Genomic DNA, 22,050 nt, shown 5'->3' on the forward strand with positions numbered 1-22,050 from the left:
AATTTTGAAATATATAAGGCAAGCGAATTAAAATATAATGCAAAAATTTAATCGCAGCATTGCAAGGCAATTAAAATAAAAAAAAACTTGCATTGAGTATTCGTGAAAAAATCGAACAAAATAAGTGTGGTGAGTTTTTTTTTTAATAGAAAAAATAGTTATGTGTCAAATATATTAGCAAAAAGTGTAGCTACTTTTGTGAATTTAATTTCTAATTGAAAATATTTTAATTTAAAATATGCGTGTTTTTAAATATAGAGCAAATTTTAACCATTTCATTGTCATTATCAATATTATCAATACTAATCTATAATAGGCACCATACTATTAATTCCTTACAGCTAAGATCTATTCATTTTTCGATTTTATCCATCAAATCGACTTTTTCAAATACCTCTATTAGTTTTTGTTTTAAGTTTGCAAAACCAAATTTGTAAGTTCTTTGCAAAAAATTTTACATGCAAATTTTCTTCTTCATTTCAATTGTTTCATTCAATTTCATTGAACTTACTAGGAAATAAGATAAGAATTTAAAAATATATTACATGATACTTATAACGCATTAAAATCAAGTGGGTGGATATTTTTCTTCACTATATGAATATCCAAAGAAAATAAAAATTAATATAAAGATTTTTCTCTTTTAATTCTATTTTTGAATATTTTGCTTTTTTAATTTTAAAATTCAAAGAAATGTGATTGATTAATGTAATATTCAAAATGAATTAAAAAGATAATAAGTTTTTTTGCTGTTACTAAAAAAAAAATTTTTTTTTGTCTTCACTGAGAAATTTTATTAAAATTGAATTTACTTATTCAATCTATTCGAATATCGAAGAATTCGCTTGAATGAAAATCATTCTAATCATTGTTATTAAACATAAACTCAATTTCGATCGAAACAAATCCCTCCAAATGTTAAATTTTCTGTATACTATTCTAGTAAAGTAGAGTACTAGTTTCTGTATACTGTTCTAGTAAAGTAGAATACATATAACTTAATGAATCCAATTTCAATAATTCTAATTGTTTGAAATATAAAACTTTTTTGAGCTTGATTGACATTCTTATAAAAACTTTTCTATTTATTTCTCTCAATATTTCATACATTTGGAAGGTTGATAAAATACAAAGTAAAATCTCTATAAAATTCTTATCGCTTTATAGTAAACCTTTCCGACAATAATGAATAACAATAATCAATTCAATAAATTTTTTAGTGCAGATACTAGGACATTAGTATTAAATGTATACGAGAGTAAACAAGTTTAATTATTTAAAATTTTCAAATCCCTATCTCTAAAATCATAACGAGTCTCCTCATTGTTATTATTTAAGGTAATGCATGCTATTCCTTAAGGTAATATAATATTGAGTTAGAGTATGCAAAATTTGATTCAAATCACAACTTATCTATTCTTATTCACCCTTAGCCATCAGATAAGACTATTCTCGTATTGAAACTTATTGTGTAATAATCAAAAGTACTTATTGTGCAATAATATTCACATGCATAAACATATTTAATTATATTATATTATAATTATATTATAAATAAGATAATTAAATTAAATAAAAAATTGTTATTTAGAGAAGCTTTTTTTTACAAATTTACAATTGAAATTTAAAAAAAAAATAAAGCATTTTAATGACACAGTCATGCTTCGTAATGACTCTGGCATAACCTTAAATAATTTTAAATCTTTTATAATATGGTAACTCGCTTTATGAAATTCATTTTTTATTATTAAAATTTCGTTGTCCATAATTTCATATAATAGAGACTCTAGGATTTGTTTACACAATTATTTTTTTTTTTTGCTGGTTTAATGAAAATTTAATTCCCGCAATGATTAGGAATAGTTTAATATTTAAAATTATTATTAAAAAATACAATATTTCCAATAGAATTAAATTCAAATTATTTTTAAAAGTGAAAAAAAAAATTGCTGAATTAAAATTTCTAGTAGATTTGCCATGATTAACAAAACTCAGCGTTTTATGAAATTTCACAATTCTTGAAATGATATTGGGATTCATTTAGAATGTTATACTATATACATTATTTTAAAATGTTAATGCTATACATTAAGAAGTAGGATTATATAAGTTTCTTGGGATCAATGAGAAATAGCTAAATTGCTTTGTTTCTATATATAATTTTTTTGTTTAAACATTTCAATAATCAACCTATAAGCATCATAAATTTCTTTTGATTTGATAAACAAAAAATATTTCTCACAACATTAATTCCTCAATTCAAATCAAGTTCCAATCTATATTTCTGCACATTGTGGATGATATATTAATGGATTTTATCTCATTATAGGCGAAAATAATTAGAATATTTTAATTAGTTGCAAATTAATTGCAATTACAAGTATAATAAAACATTTTCCACACCCTATTACTGAGATCAAATATATTTTATTATCATTGAATAAAATTCATCAAATAATTATAATTATTTAATAATATTTACACATACTTAATATCGTAAAATTTTTAAAATGTAAAAATTACAAGATAATTTTGCATTGGTAATTACTTATGTGAATTTTAATTTCTTACTTACGCGTTTCAGTGTTTTACATGCAAATAATCTTAAAGAATTTAATAACGAATTGAAAATAAATATTTTCACTTTTTATATTTCAATTAGTTTCTTTTTTTAGCAATTCAATTTCGCAATAAGAATATTTCCAATTTAGTAGGAATAACCGATTCAGTCTACTTTTAAATTTTGATTGAAATATAAAATATTCACTAAAATTGAAAAAATTCGGAAACGTTGATATTGTAGCATTAAATTCAAATTTTATAAATTTTAAATATTATTACACCATTAACAAAATAAAATAAGTTACGTTTTGTGAAATGCATTTTGACCGTTTTGTCTTGGATTTACACTATTCGCTATCTAAACAATTTAAAATTGCAATAAATTTAACTAATCAACGAAATTTCAGATAAATTTTCTATCTGAATTTAAAATATGTATTTAAAAAATATATGGCACTAGGAAGATTTATAGACTATTATACTGTAATATTACTATAACAAGTAAATATGTGTAGCTTTAAATATTTAGCTATTTTAGTTTGATTAAAATATACTTTCATTTTTTTATAACTTTATAAGATAATGTCAAATTTTTTTTTAGCAAAACGTAAAATATTCAAGATACATTTTTACAAGAATAACAGATTTCTTAAGTACGAAAACTTTTCAACAAAATATAAATCACAACAATACTACTTAAAGTATACCGATATTATCTTATATAGAATAATATTAGGACAGCGACTTTGAAAATCCAAATATCAACTAAAATCATTTCGTAAATTCCTTCAAAAAATTTTGTTAAATACTTATGACATTAAATTCTAAAATTAGTCATAAGTACAGTCTTTATAAGTATAAAGAAATTTTAATTGTTCTTATGTTAGGTTAGTGTACGGGTATATATATATAATATTTTAATAATAAATTTTATAGCAATTATACTAAAAAAAAAAAAAACAAATCTAATTTTTGTATACAAAAGATATTTAAAAATAAAAATTTTTTAATTATCAAACTATAAGTAATAAAAATTATTCAAAATACATATTGTCATAAAGGTATATATATATACGTATATGTATGTACTGTCATAACACATTCCTCTACCATTATAATAAATTAATTTTTATTTTATAATTTTAAATAGTAAGTATATAAGTATAGTAATTAACACATAATATGATTTTATTGTTGAAGTACTTCAGTATATTAAAAATAAAAAATGAATAAAAAATACAAAATTTTTAAATTCGTGATTTTAAGTGTTTCATACAGCTATAAATATAAAATAAAACATGATTTTTCAAAAAACATAAAAAAAAATAAAATTATTAGATTTCTTTTTTAATTTCATTAAAACTAAATATAATTAGTGAGAGTTAATTAATTGTTTATATATTACAGTAAGTATATATACTTAATAATATTATACAAGAATGTAGTTAGGCACTTATAACTTGGTATGTGGGTATACTTAATTATATAAACATAAAAATATACAAAAATACAAGAATTAATTACACAAAACTGAAAACTAAAGAGAATATTATGTTTTTTATCAAATTACTATTTATAAATTTAGTTTACTTGAAAATATAAAAATAAAAAATTATTAAATTAAAAAAAGAATTTGATTTTTTTTTTTTGCTTTTGTTTTATATACAAAATAAGTGAAACTACAAAATATAATAATTAAAATTAAATAAGTGAAAAGAAAAACACACATAAAAATTAAAAATAAAAAATAATTATACTTAAATTAAATAAAAAAAAGTAAATAAAAAATGCTACTTACATGCGGCGATAAATATGTACCGTTGAGCATTTTTTTTTTTTGTATTCTCAAAAAAGAAAAAAAAAATAATTTATATATATATATGAAATAAAATTAAAATATATATGTATATATATATTTAGATTATAATATACAATATTATTATATAAGATATACTTGTATATAAAATATAAATATTTATATATTTTAATTTTTAATTACTTCAAGTGTTTATACTAATTATTTTTTACTTTTTTGGTCTTTTCTTGTTATTTATTTATTTTTTATTAAAACCCGAAATCCAATTTGTTTTCTTTTTTTCTTTATAATTATTAATTTATTATTTTATATATTAAAAACATTAATTATTTTTATCATTTTTTTTTTAATTTTTTTAATTAACTGATTTTTGTTTTTATTTTTTTTAGATTTTCTTTGTTTTAATATTATGTAATTGATTTTGTTATATAATATATTATATATTATTTTACTATTATATTTTAAAAATACACATATATTTTATTATATTTAGTATTTGTATTATGTATATAGAAATTTCATATAAAAAAAGGGAATAAAATTTGAGAAATTTTTTTAAGTAAACAAATTATTTAATTAAAAAAATAAGTATATATATTTTTTATAAAAATATTTTTATCAATTTATAAAATATATAATCATATAAAATTAAATTTTTTATTAATTAATATTAATAATTTTTATAATTGATGTTTTTTGAATTCAAATAAAAATTCAATTAATTAATAATAGATATATTTATTTTAGAAAGTAATTATATTATAATATCAAAAATATTCAAATAAAATAATGCTATAGAATAATATAAGAACATTATTATAAATACAATGTATACGTATAGCATATATTTATTCATATATAAGTGAGTATATCTATTTATAAACAATTTATACTTAATAAATTATATCAAAAATAAATCATTTTGTTTCACATAAGAATGTTTATATATTATATATCAATATAAATATATATTTCATATATTATGTAGAATATATTTTAATATTTCAAAAAAAAAAAAAAAATTCAAAATTTTGATCGATTTTTGTTTTGTTTGCTAGTTTTCTTTAAAGAATTTATTATTATATATTATGCTAAATTTTATTTTAAATTTAGGTAAATGTTTTTTTTTTTTATTTATAACTATTTAGTATATTTATAATCATATAATATATATAGTTAATATAGTATATTTTAATATTGAGACTATCAAAATAAATTTATTTAAGATATTTATATAATGTATATATATATGTATATATTATTATGTATATATATTTTATAGTATGTAATATTAAATAAAAAAAAAATAAACAATAGTAAAATAAATATATATATATATATACATTTATGTTTCTCAAGATAATAAATATATTAAAAACATAATTTTTTTTTTATAACATCTGTTCAAAAATAATATCAAAATTTATATTAGATACTTTTATTATATCAAAAATATAATTATACGTATGTATATTAAATTGTATATTTATATATAGATAACATGTAGTATATTTACTACTTACTTGAGATGAAAAAAAAGTTTAAATTTAAAACTATTAGTTATGTTTTTATTTCCTAAAACAAAAAAAAAAAATTAAAATTATAGTGAGACATGTGCGCCGGCCGGATGACAACACAAAAAAAATATATAAAGGAATAGAATTATTCTTTTTTTAGTTTATTTTGTAAATTTATATGACGTATAAGTATAAATCTAGTTTAAATATTTAAATATGTAAAATTATGCTCTTTAAGAAATATTTTACATTTATCATTTGTAATATTGAAATTCAAAGTGATTTGTTCTAAAATATTTTTTTTAAGATGTAGAAATGCAAAAAATTGGACAAAATTTCGTTAATTATTTCAGAAATTTAAAATTCTTTTAAAAATTAATAATCGAATCCCTTGTACCGAAATACTTAAATCTGAATAAATGTAAAATAAGTTTTAGAAATTTTCATTACATAACAATTAAGTATGGTGAATTAGAGATTTCAACCAAAAAATAAAATGTTTAAAATTATTAAATAAGTAAATTTATTTTTGCCTAAATAAAATAAATTGTGTCTCACACTATTAATTATTAAGCTTTTTATTAAATATAAATTTATTTGAAATATAATTTGTTCAATAAAAATTATGTAAAAATTTTGTCCGATAAAATTAATGAAACTCTTACAAAAAAAAAATTAAATTACATGAGTTTTTAATTGCTATTATAACTGTATAATAAATTGTACAAATAAATTTGTTGGTTTCGTATATAAAAAATGTAAATCCCGAAAAGTTAAACTTGGAAAATAATTACCTTAGTATTACTTAATAAAAATATATAACTTATTATGAAATATATGACTTGTATAAGAATTTTACAAAAAATAGTCACTCATTATATATTATAATTATTACATAATAACCATATTTTATATATTCTTTGTAATATGTACATTCAATTTTATTAATCAAAAACTAAAAAAAAAAAATGTGTCATAACCAATTGTGTATGAGAAAAAAAAATAAATAAGAAAATATATAAGTACTTAGTATATTTTAAAAATATACAATAAGAATAGATTAGAATTTAAAAAATATATATAAAATAAGTAATTAAAAAAATATTTGAGTTAAAAACAAGAAAAAATAAATAAGAAGTTCTTAAAATATTAAAAATAATATGAAATATAAATTAATTACAATAATTTCATTTTAAAAATCTAAAACATAATCAATATACAAAATCTAGGAAAAGAAAAGAAAATTAAGTAACAACCAATTAACCAAAAAAAAACAAAGGACACGATTTTATAAGTGGCACTTTACTATTTTTTTTAATCTCTTTTTCATATTTAAACTAACTAACAAAGAATTAAGTACTTAATGGTAAACCTGCTCATTAATTATAATTTTTTTATGGTCTAAACTAAATTATTATTTTAATTTTATTTGAAAAATTATAATTAAATGAAATATATAATTAAACTTAATAATTAAAATATAATTGAAAATAATAAAAAAAAAATAAAATAAATGTAGCAAATAAATCATATGCCGAATATAAAATGAATAATTAAATAGGTAAACCTAAGTATACTCAAATTATGTATATATATATATATATTTATATATATATACAAGTAATTAATTATTAATTACATGTGAATTTTTAATTTTTATTTTCTCACTATAATAACCAACAACAAAAAAATCAACAAAATATGTATTGAAAAAAAAAAAAAAACAAAAAATGAATTTAAACTATTTTTAAGTGTACATAATGAGTGTATGTACATATGTATGTATATTTATTTAAATATATAAAATATAAGTAATAAAAAGCCTCTTTTCTTCTAAATACAAAATTTTTCTTATTTTCTCATTTTTTTTTTTTGCTTTTTTTAATTATTATAAACATCAGAACGAACAAAACAGAAAAAATGAAATTAAAATCAAAATAAATTAAAAATATATTAAATAAAAACCTATTTGTAAATAAAATATTTTTAGAATTTGTGATTTATTTTATTTTTTTTTTTTTATTTTTTCTTTCTTTTTCAAATATTAAAATGTGTGATTATAAAATTTCTTTTCTTATTTAAATAATGGATTATATAATAAGTATATAATTTAACTAACAATGGAAATGTTAACTATTTTATATTATATATATATAAATAAGAAATAATATAATATTATGTAAGTAGTTAAGGTAGTATATAAGGTTTATATAATGTGTATAACAAATGAATGTGGTGTAAGTTCCTTTTAAAATTCAATTTAATATATAAGTAGGTATAATTGCAATAGCAAAAGGCACACTCTCTTCATTCTTATATTTTGTGATTAAGCAGGGTATTTTTCAAATTTATTTATTTTTCAAATAAGTTAACGTAATTAGATTTTTAATAAATTCATTCAAAAATCAAATAAAATAAAAAAATTGTATTGAATAAATAATAAAAGAATATTTTTTTTAAAATCAAAAATATCTAAATTGCCATTAAAATTATTAAGAATCAAAAATAATGAATTAAAATTGAATAAAACACAAAAAAAAAATAATGATGGTACTAAATAAAAATTACCGAATCAAGAAAAAATATAAATAAGTACAATAACAATATTTATATAAAACAACATAACTATTTTAAAAATGAATTAAATAAGAAGAAAAGAAAAAAATTAATAAAATAATATATTGTATAATTATGTATAAGTAAAAGTAAAAAGGTAGATACCCACTAAATGGAATCTAAATAAGATGCTTTATTATAAATGGGGTATAATGTATAATAAATTATGTATATATATGCATTATAAAAATAGCGATATGGGTAGGTGTATAAAAATATATAATATATATATATATTCTGTTCCTATATGTTAAATAGGTATACCATGATAAATATATAAAACTATAAAAAATGTGTGTTTTCTAAAAACAGAAGAAAAAAAATAAAAATTATGTATATATATATATAAGTATGTATAATAAATATGTGGGTATATATATATATATAATATTTAATATGGAAAAGACGAGAAAAAAAAAAGCCAGGACGAATAAAACGTCCTTGTGATATTATTTTTTTTTTTTTGTTTTCTTTTCAATTCCTACCTCCTTCGCTAAATATTATAGCTTTTAAGTGTACATTCTTTTATTATTATTTGTTTTTTTTTTTTTGTTTATTTTTTTAATATCTCCTAAATTTTTAATTTTTTATTATATTTTTTTTTTTTATAATTATTTTTTGTACCACTTTATTATTTATAATATTACTTTAATATTTTGTAATATTATTATTTATATATGTATATTGTTATAAAATATTGATTGACATTTAAATTATTTATATTCCGAAATAGGAGAGATAGAGAGATAGAACAAAAAAAACATAAAGTATAAAATGAAAATTTTTCACCGACTCTTTTTTTTTGATAATTAAATTTTTTTTTGTATTATTTTTTTTGTTGTATTTTTAAAAATAAATACTTGATGTTAAATTTTATATATAATTAAAATATAATTATAATTATAATATTTAAATATTTACTTCTTAATTATTTTTTTCTTGTTTTTTTTACAATACAATTACAAAAAAAAAAAGAAGAAGGAGAGCCAAAAAAAAAATTAGATAGGAGAACGTTTTAGGATACCAACAACATTTAAATAGTATTAAAGAAAATATTTTTTTTTTTTTTGTTAAAATAATTATAATCAAAACAGAATGCAAATAAAATCACTTTTTTTTATTTTTTTTTTATTGTTCTTTTTTTTTCGTTTTATTTTTATGCAAAAAGGACAATATTTCCTCGGTAAATTTTCTTCCTTTTTTTTTTCTTTTATTAAAATTGTAATGTATTAGCTATGTATGTAGGTATTTTTTTTAACATTGTATATGTATTATAATTTATGTAGATATGTATTTTATAATAATACATAAATGGAATAATATAAATTGATATATTATGTATAAGTATAAAGATTGTATATTATATATGTGTTATAATGTAACTATACTAAAATATATATTTAAATATGTAGATATTTATATATTATGTATGTATATTTATATTATTTTGTTTCCTTATTTTTTTATCATCATTTCATATATAATAAAGAAGAAGAAAAAACAAGGAACTCTTGCAAAAAAAAACACAAAATATAACAAAAAAAAAAAATACCAAAAATATTTATAAGAAAAAAGATTATAATGTAGTATCCCCGCAAGAATAACAAAAAAACAGAAACGTAAAAAAGCACAAAAAAAAAATATTACACTGGTATTTTAAAAACACTAAATAGATACAGAATTATCGATATTTATACAAAAAAAAAAAAAAAATGAAAAGAAATGTTCTTTTTATAAACTTTTTTTTTTTTTTATAAATTATTCGATTTGATTTTACTTTATTTATTTTTATATATTTTATTTGAATTATTATACATTTATTTTAACTTTTTATTCTCTTTCAATATATTTATTTCGTAAACTTATTATTTTATTTAACTTTACAATATTGTGTAGTAGCTCTAATGTGAAGATAATTATTATGTTCGGATTTTTTTTTTCTTTTTAATTCACGCAACAACGAATCAACCAAACAATTAGAAAGTTGACAATCGAATGAAAGCCTCCTTTTTTTTCTGTTTCATTTGCTATTCTTGTTTCTTTCCCTTAAAAAAAAAAAAAGAAATATAGAGCAAAAACGAAAAAAAGTCAAAAAAAAATTCTGACAGACCCTCTAGCTAAAAATTATGTAGAAAAAAAAAAAATTTCATTGAAACATGACAAGGTAGGAAAAAATACACAAGTTGTTATTTTCTTTTTCTTGTTTTTTAGAATGCGCAATTCAAGTAAATAATAAAAAATTCACATTTACTCTTTTTTTATATTTAAGAATATTTTTTGGGAAGAGTTCAGAAATTTGGATAATTAGAACATTTATTTTTCCAATTTTGTAAAATTTCAGTATATTTTGAAGTATGTAAAATGAAAGAGATTACGATTTCTTCCCTTAATAGCACAATCATTTAATGTTCAAGAATATTAACCCAGCATTTACACATACAAGTTACTTGCATGCAAGTTTGTATAATATTAATTGTCAATTAGTTTTTCGAAATGTCAAATTACTTGCTATTATGACGTAGGCGTTTAGCAAGTTAATTTTTGAAAATGTCTTTGAGAAGAAAACAACTAGCAATATATATAATTGTTTATAAATTTTAGAAACCATAAGTTTGCTAAGTTTAATTTTTTCAAAACAAAATTCAAAAATTTTAAATTAAAAAAAAAAAAAAATCAAAACAACAAATTTTTTTTTTGTGAATTTCTCAATATGTCAAATTACTTGCTCAAATTACTGGCAGCAAAATTTTCTTGCAAGTTGAACTGCAAGTAAACAAGCAAGTAGAAATATTTCAATGTGTTAGTAAAATTTTTGTATGTATTGCAACTTTCTTGCAAATAACTTGTACGTGTAAATGCTGGGTTAGGGTTTGAAAAAATATTTGGAGTTTGGAAACCAATTTTCGCTTGATTCTAAATTGGTGCACATGTGAGCAACTTAAATTTATTGCATCAACTGAAAGCTTTAGTTAAAAAATATACAAGTTGTTTGATTACTTGAAGAAATGCAATAATACAGTATTGAATGAATGCATAAAAAATAACTTAAATAAGCAGTAAAACAATTGCAAAAGTAGCGGAGCTCTCATTTAATCTTAAATGAGTACAATGTATTGTTTTTAAGTCTTTACTTTTAATTCATCACCTCTCATTTAACACCATTTTTGAATGCTACAAATTTTAACTTTATTTCCCAAAAAAAAACTTTTTATTAGATAAATGATGAGAAGTGTGCAAATATTTGTCGATTAGCTGTATTTATTCGACGAAATTTTGTTAACATACGTGTTGTTCTCAAGGTTCGGCAGGAAATTAAAAAATTTTGAAATTAATAGAACTTGTCAAAAAATTTGAAAAAGAAAATATATTTTTTTCAAATTTCGCAACGGTCAGATGCGTTTTTGGTTTTTTTTTTAATTTTATATTGTCAGTATATAAATTGCAAATACGTATTGAAGGTGCTTTTTACATATACAGTAAAAATTTAAAATTAAATCTATAATAAAGTCTAATAATTTTTTACATATTAAACTAAACATAATTTGACAGATCAAATTAATCGCAGACTTTACGTTAAAATTTAGCAATATAGGCTATGAAAATGTGTAAACACTGATTGTCTGACGGCAAATAATTGAAATTACTCTATTCTAATCAAACTGTTCGCAAATATTATTTTGATTAGAATAGAGTAATTTCAATTATTTGCCGTCAGACAATCAGTGTTTACACATATCAAACTTTTATCAGACTCAGATTAAATCTTAGATTTTGTCGCAAATGCAAACAATACAAAAAAAAATTGCTGTCAAAAGTTTGACATCAAGTTAAAAAATGACTCTAAGATGAAATGTTCGTCAAATTTCATCTTAGATTATTTCTAGAGTAATTGACGGTAGCTCACACCTAAATTAATAAAATGCAGCTAAAGCATAATAGATATATTGAGTTTCTAAACGTAACTCAATAATTTTGACAAAAATAATTTAATAAAATAATTTGGCAACGTTTAAAAAATTTCATATGTCAAGAAAAGAATTAAAGTAAAACATTGTTTTTAATGTTTATTGCTGTTGTTTATAAATTTTTATATAGAAAAATAAAAGGTACAATTTAATAATTATGACTCAATTCGTTGAGTTAGACTTTCAATTAGAAAATGAAGTATTAGAGTGGTCTGAAGAATACAATATTGACAATGAAGCATTATTTGCTTTGATCAAAATTCTGAAATCACGATGGCCATCTCCAAATTCATTTAATAAGAACTTGAAAACTGACCGGGTAGTTCAATGTGACTATTCTGAAATATTTTTGGATACAGTTAACAGCATTGGAAATGGAAGTTTAAGAGAATACCTTGAAGATTTGAAGCATAATCAAAAAGCCATTCTAAATGAACTCAAATTTATTCGTAACGAAACGGATTTTGAGAATGAAAATGGCTCTGTTACATCGAAAAACGATTTTACTGAAAATGAAAAATTACTACGCTTCCCAATAGAAAGTTTGAATCATTTTCAATCATTAGAAGAGATTTGTTCGAGAAATGAAAAACTATATAAAAAAATGGTAAAATTGTAAACTTAAATAAATGAATAAGAAAACTTATGTTTTTCGTTATAGATAGAAATTTTCCTATCAAATGAAAAAGTTGAACATGGTATATCAATTCAAGAATTTTTAACTATAAATTTTAAGATGATTTTAGAAAAAAAACTAATGTTATATTTAGCAAAATTTTTTATAAATGTTTACCAGCTTGAAAGCTGCTCTATATTTAAATGCTTGAAAGGTAAGAACCTATTGTATATATACGATATATGTATATATTTTTTTCTATCCAATGCACCTTATTCTTTTCAGATGCATTTTTACAAAAATTTCCAAAAGAAAATGGAGAACAAATATTTAGTTCTATACTAATGTATTTTAAAAATCTTTTAATTAATGAAGAAGACTCAATTTTAGCTACTGAGTCGTAAGAAATTGAATCTTAATGTTTATAATATCAATTTTATAAATAAAAGAATTAAGATTTACGACATTTTACTTTCTTTTTAGAATATCTGCCGAAGAAACTAATGTCGAAGAACATTTATCAATTGATCTGGAATTAATATCTCTAGATTTGCCTTGCAATACAATTAAAGATTTGTTCAAATTTGAAGAGCAATGCAAAGAGTTAAATTTTGCATTGGTAAAAATAATTTGGTGGTAACAAAATTCAACTAAATGCAGAATATTTTAAATTTCTAGATATCGCTTTTTAAATCGGGTCCCAAAAATGATTGGAAATCTCTAATTTTTTTTGTAATGAAAAAGGTTTTCGGGCAAAATATAATCAGTGAAATAGAATGGGAAACCGCAAACGATAACAAAGTTGAAGTTAAATATTTAAATATCATAGAAGCTCTTGTCAGTAAGTTCAATTATAAGATAATTCTTTTTATTTTATTAGTATTTTTATTCCTTTAACTTTAAACTCACAAAAACATTTAGAATACGTGATAGAAAATTTTGAAGAAGTAACTTGTGAGGACGATATTGCAAAAATCGTAACAGAGTGGATAAAACTGGGAGATACTTTGAAACAACATGAAAATAAGTTAATGAAAAGAGCCTATTAATACAATGTACATATGAGAATTATTTTTTTTTCAACTTATTTTAGAAAATTAAAAATAGATTCGAAAGAAGATAATGTAATAGAAGTTGAACTGATCGGATCACCTACTTGTGATATTACTGAAAATACGGTAGAAATTTTAGATTATCATGAGGAATTTTTAGAAGAAGAGGAAAATTTATTTAATTTATTGCCTTGTAAAACAGAAAGCTCATTTAGGAAATTCGAAGAGGCAGTGCGAACAGATTCAAATTTTCAAGAAAAATTGGTAAATAAATTTTTAAATCTTTGATAGCACATGAAAATAAAATATAAATTTGTAAAATAAATTTCCTTCTGTTCAATTTCATATTTAATTTAAGAAAGAGTTATATTTTACAAAATATAACACTTTAGAATTGACTGATGATCGAGAAGATTTTTCTGACGACTCTAAAATTTCAATTCACTCAGGCAAGGCGTATGATTTTAAACCATTCATTGAATATAATATTCGAAAAATAGCATCAGATGAAGTGATTTCAATATTTCCAAGCTTTGCAAATGAAAAATTATATAAAAATGAATATTTAAATTGTAGTGACATTTCTGTATTGAAAATTCTTCAAGGTATTGTCTGAATGCTTTAATTTGGTGTTTAAATTTTTACGTAAAAAGAATTTTTTCCCGTGATAACGTTCATGTATTTTTTTATTTTTTCTGTTACAGAATGTACACAGCAAAAATTTGCATGTTTATCAACTACTTTTATCAAAAATCAGATCAATTTGTTTGTAAACAAAACAAAGGAAAATTTAAAAAATTGGAATATTATAAAAAAGACTGAGGAGTAAGTTTTCTTTCCATAAAATTAAAATACAATAATTTATTTGTACTAATAGATGTAGAATGAAATTGCAAAGTATTAAGCCAAGGGACATTATAACACCAGACAGTCATTCAATTCATTTGCAATCAATTTTTAATTTACCTCTAAATAATTTTGAAAGCCTTCAAGATTTTAATCTAAAGTGTTTAAACAACGAAGAAATGTCATTGAACCTGGTAATTTAACGAAAAGTTCTTTCTCAAATTTAATTTAGTGATTTTTTTTTAAATTTATTACAAAAGATGACGATGTTTCTCCAAGCTTCGGAATATGACTGCAATAAATTTGTTGATAAAAATTTGCGCAAATTAATAACAGAAAACTTAGGGGGTCGGTTAACATGGAATGGAATTCAGGAAAATATAGCAATGAAAGATTTTTATATTATGAAACTATTAATTGGTAAATATTAATAACTTATCGAGTTAAAGTTGCTTACAATATGTAACACTTTTTATATTCAAAAATAATCAAGATGCAACAAAAAAACATTTTCCGCAACAAAATGAGGAAGCAATTATTGAAAGCATTAAACTAGCTCTTAGACGTTTTAAAGATCGAGTTAGAAAGAGGAAAATTAGCATATCTTCGTAAGTTCAGTTTATCAAATTTCCCATTCAATATTATTTTGAATAAAATTTTGAAATGTCTTTATAGAATAGAAAACATAGACAAAGATAATAAAATTTATTTGGATGCGTCAGCGCAAAAAGAAGAGGAGATTGATAATGATATTACGCAATTAAAAAGGATACCATGTAGAACCATAAAAGAATTTCAAGATTTTGAAATATTTTGTAGAAAATGTAAAAATTTACAAACAAATTTAAAAAGATTATTTGATTCCAACCCTAATGTTGAGGATATAGTGAAATTTATATCAGAAAATTTAAAAAAAATTGTTATTGATTCAGTTTTAAGTAATTTTACGTACAATGGTTTGAAAAATAATATTGGAGTTAAGTATTACACTATAATTCGAATATTATTGGGTAAGATAAATTAAATTTCAGCTTTTCCATAAAGTCTACACAAATATTATTTTAATTTTAGATTCGTTAATAGTAAAAAATCCTTACATTTCGGAAGAAGAAGCGATAAAAGCTTTGAAAAAGGCCCTTTTACTTGCAAAAGATAGACAAAGATCAATGTACAAAAAAAGAAAAAAAAATTAACAAATAGTCTGATGCCAAAGATTCTATTAATGTAATTTTTTTTCAAAATTATATTTAACTTTTTTCAAATTAATTTAAAGCACTTTAAATTTTCCATAAAAGTTTTGAGTTCAAAAAATTTGCTTATTAATGTATTTATCAAAATTAAAGATTCTGATAATTTCGAATCTTTTCTTGATTATTTGACTTATTGCTAAAGTAAAATGTTTGTTTAAAGTATTTTAATTCTTGTTTAATTTCTTTTGTTTACATTTTTTTATAAAATTACCAGAAAATTATTATTTCATTAAAAATCCTTTAGTACTGCCACCTAAAAAATAGATTTCGAATTATTTTTGATTGAAACATGTATAAACTTCAATTTAACTTACAATTTAACAACTTTATCTTTACCACCAGAACCTACTCTGGATCCATCAGGTGCCCAATCAACACCAAAAACCTCGTCAGCATGACCGGGTAGTTCTTGCGCTAATTTTTTTGTAGCAACACTCCAAACTTTTAAAGTTGAATCTTTGCTGCCGCTGACTATAAGCCGAGAATCTGCTGACCAAGCTAAAGTGTAAACTGCCTGTACATGACCTCTAAACACACAAATGAAACCACCATCATGAGCTCTCCATAATCTTACTGATTTATCAAATGAAGCAGATGCAATCATTTTATTATCAGGCGAATATTTTACGTCGTTGACGACATTCTGATGGCCAGTCATTCTTTGAACTGATTGATTCTGATTTGCTCGCCACAAACTTAATGTAAAATCATCAGAACACGAAACTAAAGATTCAATACCATCTGGGCATACTTTTTGGTATCTTTCGAAGGCCATTTTTCTTAATTCATCCATTTTACAATTTTCATAACTTTTATTTCGATCTAAAACTGGATGATATGGACCCGTACGCAAAACGTAGTCTGTGCTTAATGCCAAATTATTAACCCAATGACCATGACCAGTAAATGTACGACATAAGGCACCATCCTCGGCTCTCCACATTTTTATAGTGCGATCTTTAGACGATGTATATAATAGGCCATTCCCTCCCCATCGAACTGCTGTTACAGATGCTGTATGGCCACTTATGACTCGTTCACATTTAACAGTTACAATGTCCCATATTCGGACGTCTCCATCTTGACCTGCACTAGCTAATCGTCTGCATTCAGGATTTTTATGATATGGTTCCCAACTTAGACAATTTATCCACTTTTTATGTCCAGTTAGTGATTTGCCCATTTGTTGACCTGTTTCTGGATCCCAAATTATAACTGTGCCAGCCTTACATGCACTTGCTAATTTCAGGCCATCAGGAGACCAAACTACACATAATACCCATTGTTTATGTCCTTTACATGTAAAATGCGGAGTTTCAGTATTTAAATCCCAAAGACGCACGGTTGTATCACCAGATCCACTAGCCAAATGTTTTCCATTGGGACTAAAACCTATTGAAACTACAGCCTCTGCATGACCTGGCATCGAACTCGTACATCTAGTTACTGGTCTAACTTTAAAAACTGCTTGTGGTTGATAAATAATATCGATAACATTTTCTGTGTCAATTTTTTTCAAATCAACTGTTTTACTGAGCGAAGTCACAATTTCATCGTCATTTGTAAAAAATTTATAAGGTATTGGTTCCTCATTTTCTAGTAACGCATTGCAAATCAGTCCCAATTGTTCAACATTTATTTCAGATGGGAGATCAAAAGGAGCCCCCGCTTCTATTCCTTCCTCAGATATAAATCTAGCTTGAAGTGTTTGCGGTACGATTTCCTTTTCGTTTGACTCATCCAGCTTCATTTTTTTCGAAGACATGATTCAATTAACTTCAATATACATGTGTAAACAAATTAAGTAACAAAACAATAAATTAGTGATGCCTTATTTTGATTAGTAACTATAAGACACTTTTGTTTATAAAAATTAAAAATAAAAATACAAAAACTTCACGTGGTTTAAAGAACGACTGTCACTGTAAAGTAGTAAACAAAAATAAAAAAACATTCAATACAGCGTTGCCAAATCATTTTTATTTACTTGGCGCAATTTAATTATAATTGACGTCACATTTTGATTTTATGCTAAAAAACACAGATATAGAATATTAAAGCATTTATAGTTGATTCTTTGCACACGGAAAGACAAATTTTTAGTTTTGCAACTGTTTGAATGTTTATTTATATTCTGTAGGTTCAAACAAAGCGCGCACTTATGCAACTCCGTGCTAATTAGTTTAGAATGAATTGACTATAAGGGTTCAGAAAGATATGCAATTTTTAGTTTTGCAATTACTGCTTCATTGTAAAAATCGTTGCGTAACTAAGCTATTGCGTCAATTCAAATCGAGCGCGTTAGCTAAAAAAATTGCAATTAGTTTGTAAAAATTGCAAACTGTGTGATTGCTTAATTGTATGTGATCATAGAGTTGAATGTGATCATTAATATAAATCTGTAGAATACAAATAAGAAATCAAACAATTACAAAACTAAAAATTGCATGACTACCTAAGCCCTTACTTCAATATTTAAAAATCGGATTCGCAATAAATTTCTGAGCTTGTTTCTTTCCCCTTTTCTTTTGCACCTGTTTCCTCTTTCCTGTTTTCGAGTGTTGCGTTTAGCAGTTCTTTAAAATATAATTTTTAAAAGAACTCATAGTTTTGTGACTTGTGTGTGATTACTTCATCTTTCATCATAGAAATTAAAAATTTGCATAAATAAATAATATTCACAAATTTTTTTAACTGTTTTACAAGCAAAACTTCCAAAACCATTTAAATTGTTTTTTACTTTAAATCCCAAACTTTGTACGAAATTATGTTTTATATAATTATACATTAAAAATAAAAATATTAAAACAATTTCAATTTTTATTTTTTTATTACTTTTATTAACTGTGTTTTATTTTTATTTTTTTTTTGTTAAATAACATCGAATGCCTGTATTTTATTTTATAAATGCTATATTATAAATTTAAAATAAGTAACTTAATTTAAAAAAAAATGTTAAATCTATTTAATATATTTATTACAATAATACACGTATAGGTTTTATATATTTTTTTTTATTTTATTTTTTTTACAAATATAATAGTGAATGCAATTGGTAAAGTTTTTTTAAATAAATTTTCTTTATAAAAATGTCTCGTTTTCGGTTTTTACAAAATAATTAAAATATTTATTACTAAATTTTTATTAATACAGTAGATTTAGATTTAAAAATTAAAAAATTAAAAAAAAAAGATTATGTAAATTTAAATTAATTTATTTGAATTCAGTTCTTAATATATAAGTGTGTATTTTTTAATTATTGATAAATTTTTAATCATATTCATTTAGACGCATCACTTGAAATTTTTAGAATAAAATCAATTTCAAATTTTTTTTATTGTTTAATGCATACATTTAGTATTAATTAATAATAGACCATCTTTTTAAGTCGTCTAAAGAATATGGGTGATATTAAATTTGAAAGAAATTTGAGATTTTCCAATGATGTAAATTTAATGGTATAAAATTTGAAAAAAAAAATACGATTTATATTTTTCTAAAAGTGATTTTTTTTTAACACGAGAAATAGAATATGTACATATGTATAATTATAAATTTTTATCGGAATTTAAGCAAATAATTTTCTTATATATTCATGTTAAGTAGTCTATTTGGAATTATTGATATTTTGCTCATAATTTATAACTCATTCAATTCTCTAAATGATATTGTTTTACAATATTATATAGTACTGTTTTTTTATATTATTTAAATTTTTTAAATGAATTATATTTTTGAAGAGCCAAACATAAAATATTACAAAAATTTCAATAACAGCATTTTTTTTCTACTAAATTTTTAATGTAAATTCACTAAGTATACTTTTTTAATATAAATTTTATAAAAAACACTACTAATTTACGTACAATTTACTTTTTAATATTTTCGATTCTTATGCTACCATTTTTTATATATTTAAAAAAAGAAAAAAGAAAACAAAAAAAGGATTATACAAAATTCATAAAAATTTTCTATTTGTATTTTATTCAATTTTTGCAAATTTTAATATATATTCATTAATTATATTTTAGAAAAAAAATTTCTATGCATCTTTCATGTATTTTGTATTCAATTATTAATTTATTTCAATTATTAATGATTTCAATTATTAATGAATATAACGATTTGGAAACTTTGTTAAAAAATTATAAATTTTATTTATCTAAAATTATTTAAAGAAAATTTAAAGGTGATTTAGGAAATATGATATCTGTAATATGCTAGATTTAAATTTGAATTAGACTAAAATGTATTTTCATTTTAAAAAATTTAGATTCTCAAGAGATAATAAATTTATATGTATATTAAAGTTTTGCATATTTTTATTATTAAACACTTTCTTTTGCAGCAAAAAAAAAAAATATAAAATTAATTTTGGGACCAAATAACATGAGCCCCCATATACGAGGAACATTAAAATTTTTTTTTAATTTATATCTGCTTTTATATGTGCACATGCAAATACATAAAAATAATATATTTATAAAAATAAATATATAAAAGCCAAATCAATTTATTAACTTTCATATTATTAAATAATTTTATATGTATATTTGTTTTTTCTTCTTACCGAAGGCCAATTATTTTATATTTCTTTAGATTCTTTGGTTTCAATATTATGCTTATAAAACAACATCTTTATACTCGTATTTTCTATTACGCCAACGTTTCGAATTTTTATTTTATATCTATTCTACAAGGAATGAATCCATCTCAATTTGTGGATAAGAATTAAAATGTTCAATTACTTGTTATTATTTATTTATTTATATATTTATAAAATATTTTTGACGACAATGAATTTTTATTAACTCATGAGGATGAATATAAAATAAAAATCTGAAACGTTTACGTGTTAGAAAACTTAATTTAATTCAAGTTGTTTTAATTATAAATACATAACTTATTGAAATCAAGAATTTAAAAAAAATTATAATCAACAATTATTGTATATTTTATATTTAATTCCATAATAAACATAAAATTAAAAAAAAAAAAAGTGAAAAATGTTCTTTTAAATTTTTTGCTTCAATTTATTGTAGAAGTTTCCGTTTTCGTCATAACTCGTTTCTAATTAATTATTATATTTTACATTTTTCCGAATTTATAGTAATATTATAATATTGAACAATTTTATAGTAATTATATCCATAATTAATATAATCGTCTTTTTTAAACAATAGAAAAGTTGTAGCAATAAATTTTGTTATTAAAATATTTTTAATTTAAAATATAAGAAAAAATATAATATTATAAATTAAAAAAATAGTGTATGTACACAATATAAAATTGTATTTTAAGAAATCATCACAAAATATTATATAATAACACTTATGCAAAGTGCAAATAAAATTTTTTACAACTTATTGTGACAACACAAATTATTTGTATAAAAATTCAATTCAGTTAAATTATAAAGTATATGTATATATGCATTATTAAATAATACGCTTAAAATAGTTTCCTTTATTTTAGCATAAATATTTTACTTTTAGTTTTTTTAACAATAAACCCTTTTTTTAAAGTCGATTTCACGATATTGTTATAAAATGAGGTTACTCAAATTAAAAAATATAAAATAATAAAATGAAAAACAATTCTATAATTAAAGTAAAAAAACAAGAGTAGGATTAAAGGATATTACAAGTGTGATAACATACATTAAAAAAATATTATTGAGACAAAAAATTTGAAAAATACATTTTGATTAAATAGAATTAAATAAAATTGAATTCGGACCCAATTTACAAACAAGCATAACTTTCTAAAACCGGGATGTTAAAATATGATTTTAAAATTTAAATATTACA

General features: G+C 21.0%; 4 protein-coding genes across 7 annotated transcripts in view; 2 read left to right on the forward strand and 2 right to left on the reverse strand.

Annotated features, from left to right (window-relative positions):
• The window catches only part of LOC129613273 (GATA zinc finger domain-containing protein 8-like), a 157,124-nt gene extending 146,553 nt beyond the window's left edge, over positions 1-10,571 (reverse strand). Inside the window, exons 1-3 of one of the 4 annotated variants that reach the window (XM_055527267.1) lie at positions 10,289-10,571; positions 8,997-9,744; positions 4,361-4,406 (exon numbers count right to left, since the gene is read on the reverse strand). In XM_055527267.1, the coding sequence (XP_055383242.1) occupies positions 4,361-4,390 (30 nt within the window). In that variant the 5' untranslated portion in view covers positions 4,391-4,406; positions 8,997-9,744; positions 10,289-10,571. Of the gene's footprint in view, positions 1-4,360; positions 4,407-8,996; positions 9,745-10,063; positions 10,085-10,288 lie in introns of those variants that run through there. The other 3 variants (XM_055527268.1, XM_055527269.1, XM_055527270.1) reach the window with 3 other exon arrangements.
• Positions 10,572-12,581: 2,010 nt separating this feature from the next.
• Positions 12,582-14,141, forward strand: LOC129613143 (uncharacterized). Its single transcript, XM_055527096.1, has 6 exons — positions 12,582-13,083; positions 13,138-13,306; positions 13,378-13,492; positions 13,576-13,711; positions 13,771-13,933; positions 14,014-14,141. Exons 1-6 carry the CDS (start codon positions 12,634-12,636, stop codon positions 14,139-14,141), a joined length of 1,161 nt encoding a protein of 386 aa, XP_055383071.1. The 5' UTR covers positions 12,582-12,633.
• A 12-nt stretch (positions 14,142-14,153) lies between these two features.
• On the forward strand, positions 14,154-16,317 carry LOC129613141 (uncharacterized). Its single transcript, XM_055527094.1, has 8 exons — positions 14,154-14,408; positions 14,503-14,749; positions 14,849-14,969; positions 15,022-15,184; positions 15,251-15,410; positions 15,484-15,598; positions 15,666-16,000; positions 16,062-16,317. Exons 1-8 carry the CDS (start codon positions 14,154-14,156, stop codon positions 16,181-16,183), a joined length of 1,518 nt encoding a protein of 505 aa, XP_055383069.1. The 3' UTR covers positions 16,184-16,317.
• Positions 16,318-16,335: 18 nt separating this feature from the next.
• Positions 16,336-18,129, reverse strand: LOC129613142 (protein Notchless). Its single transcript, XM_055527095.1, has 2 exons — positions 16,555-18,129; positions 16,336-16,493 (listed from the first exon to the last, which is right to left on the reverse strand). The coding sequence occupies exons 1-2, from the start codon at positions 18,003-18,005 to the stop codon at positions 16,481-16,483; spliced, it is 1,464 nt and encodes a 487-aa protein (XP_055383070.1). The 5' UTR covers positions 18,006-18,129; the 3' UTR covers positions 16,336-16,480.
• Between the last annotated feature and the right edge of the window lie 3,921 nt (positions 18,130-22,050).

The sequence above is a fragment of the Condylostylus longicornis genome, unplaced genomic scaffold, assembly GCF_029603195.1.
Source record: "Condylostylus longicornis isolate FDR11 unplaced genomic scaffold, ASM2960319v2 ptg000081l, whole genome shotgun sequence".
Taxonomy (NCBI): domain Eukaryota; kingdom Metazoa; phylum Arthropoda; class Insecta; order Diptera; family Dolichopodidae; genus Condylostylus; species Condylostylus longicornis.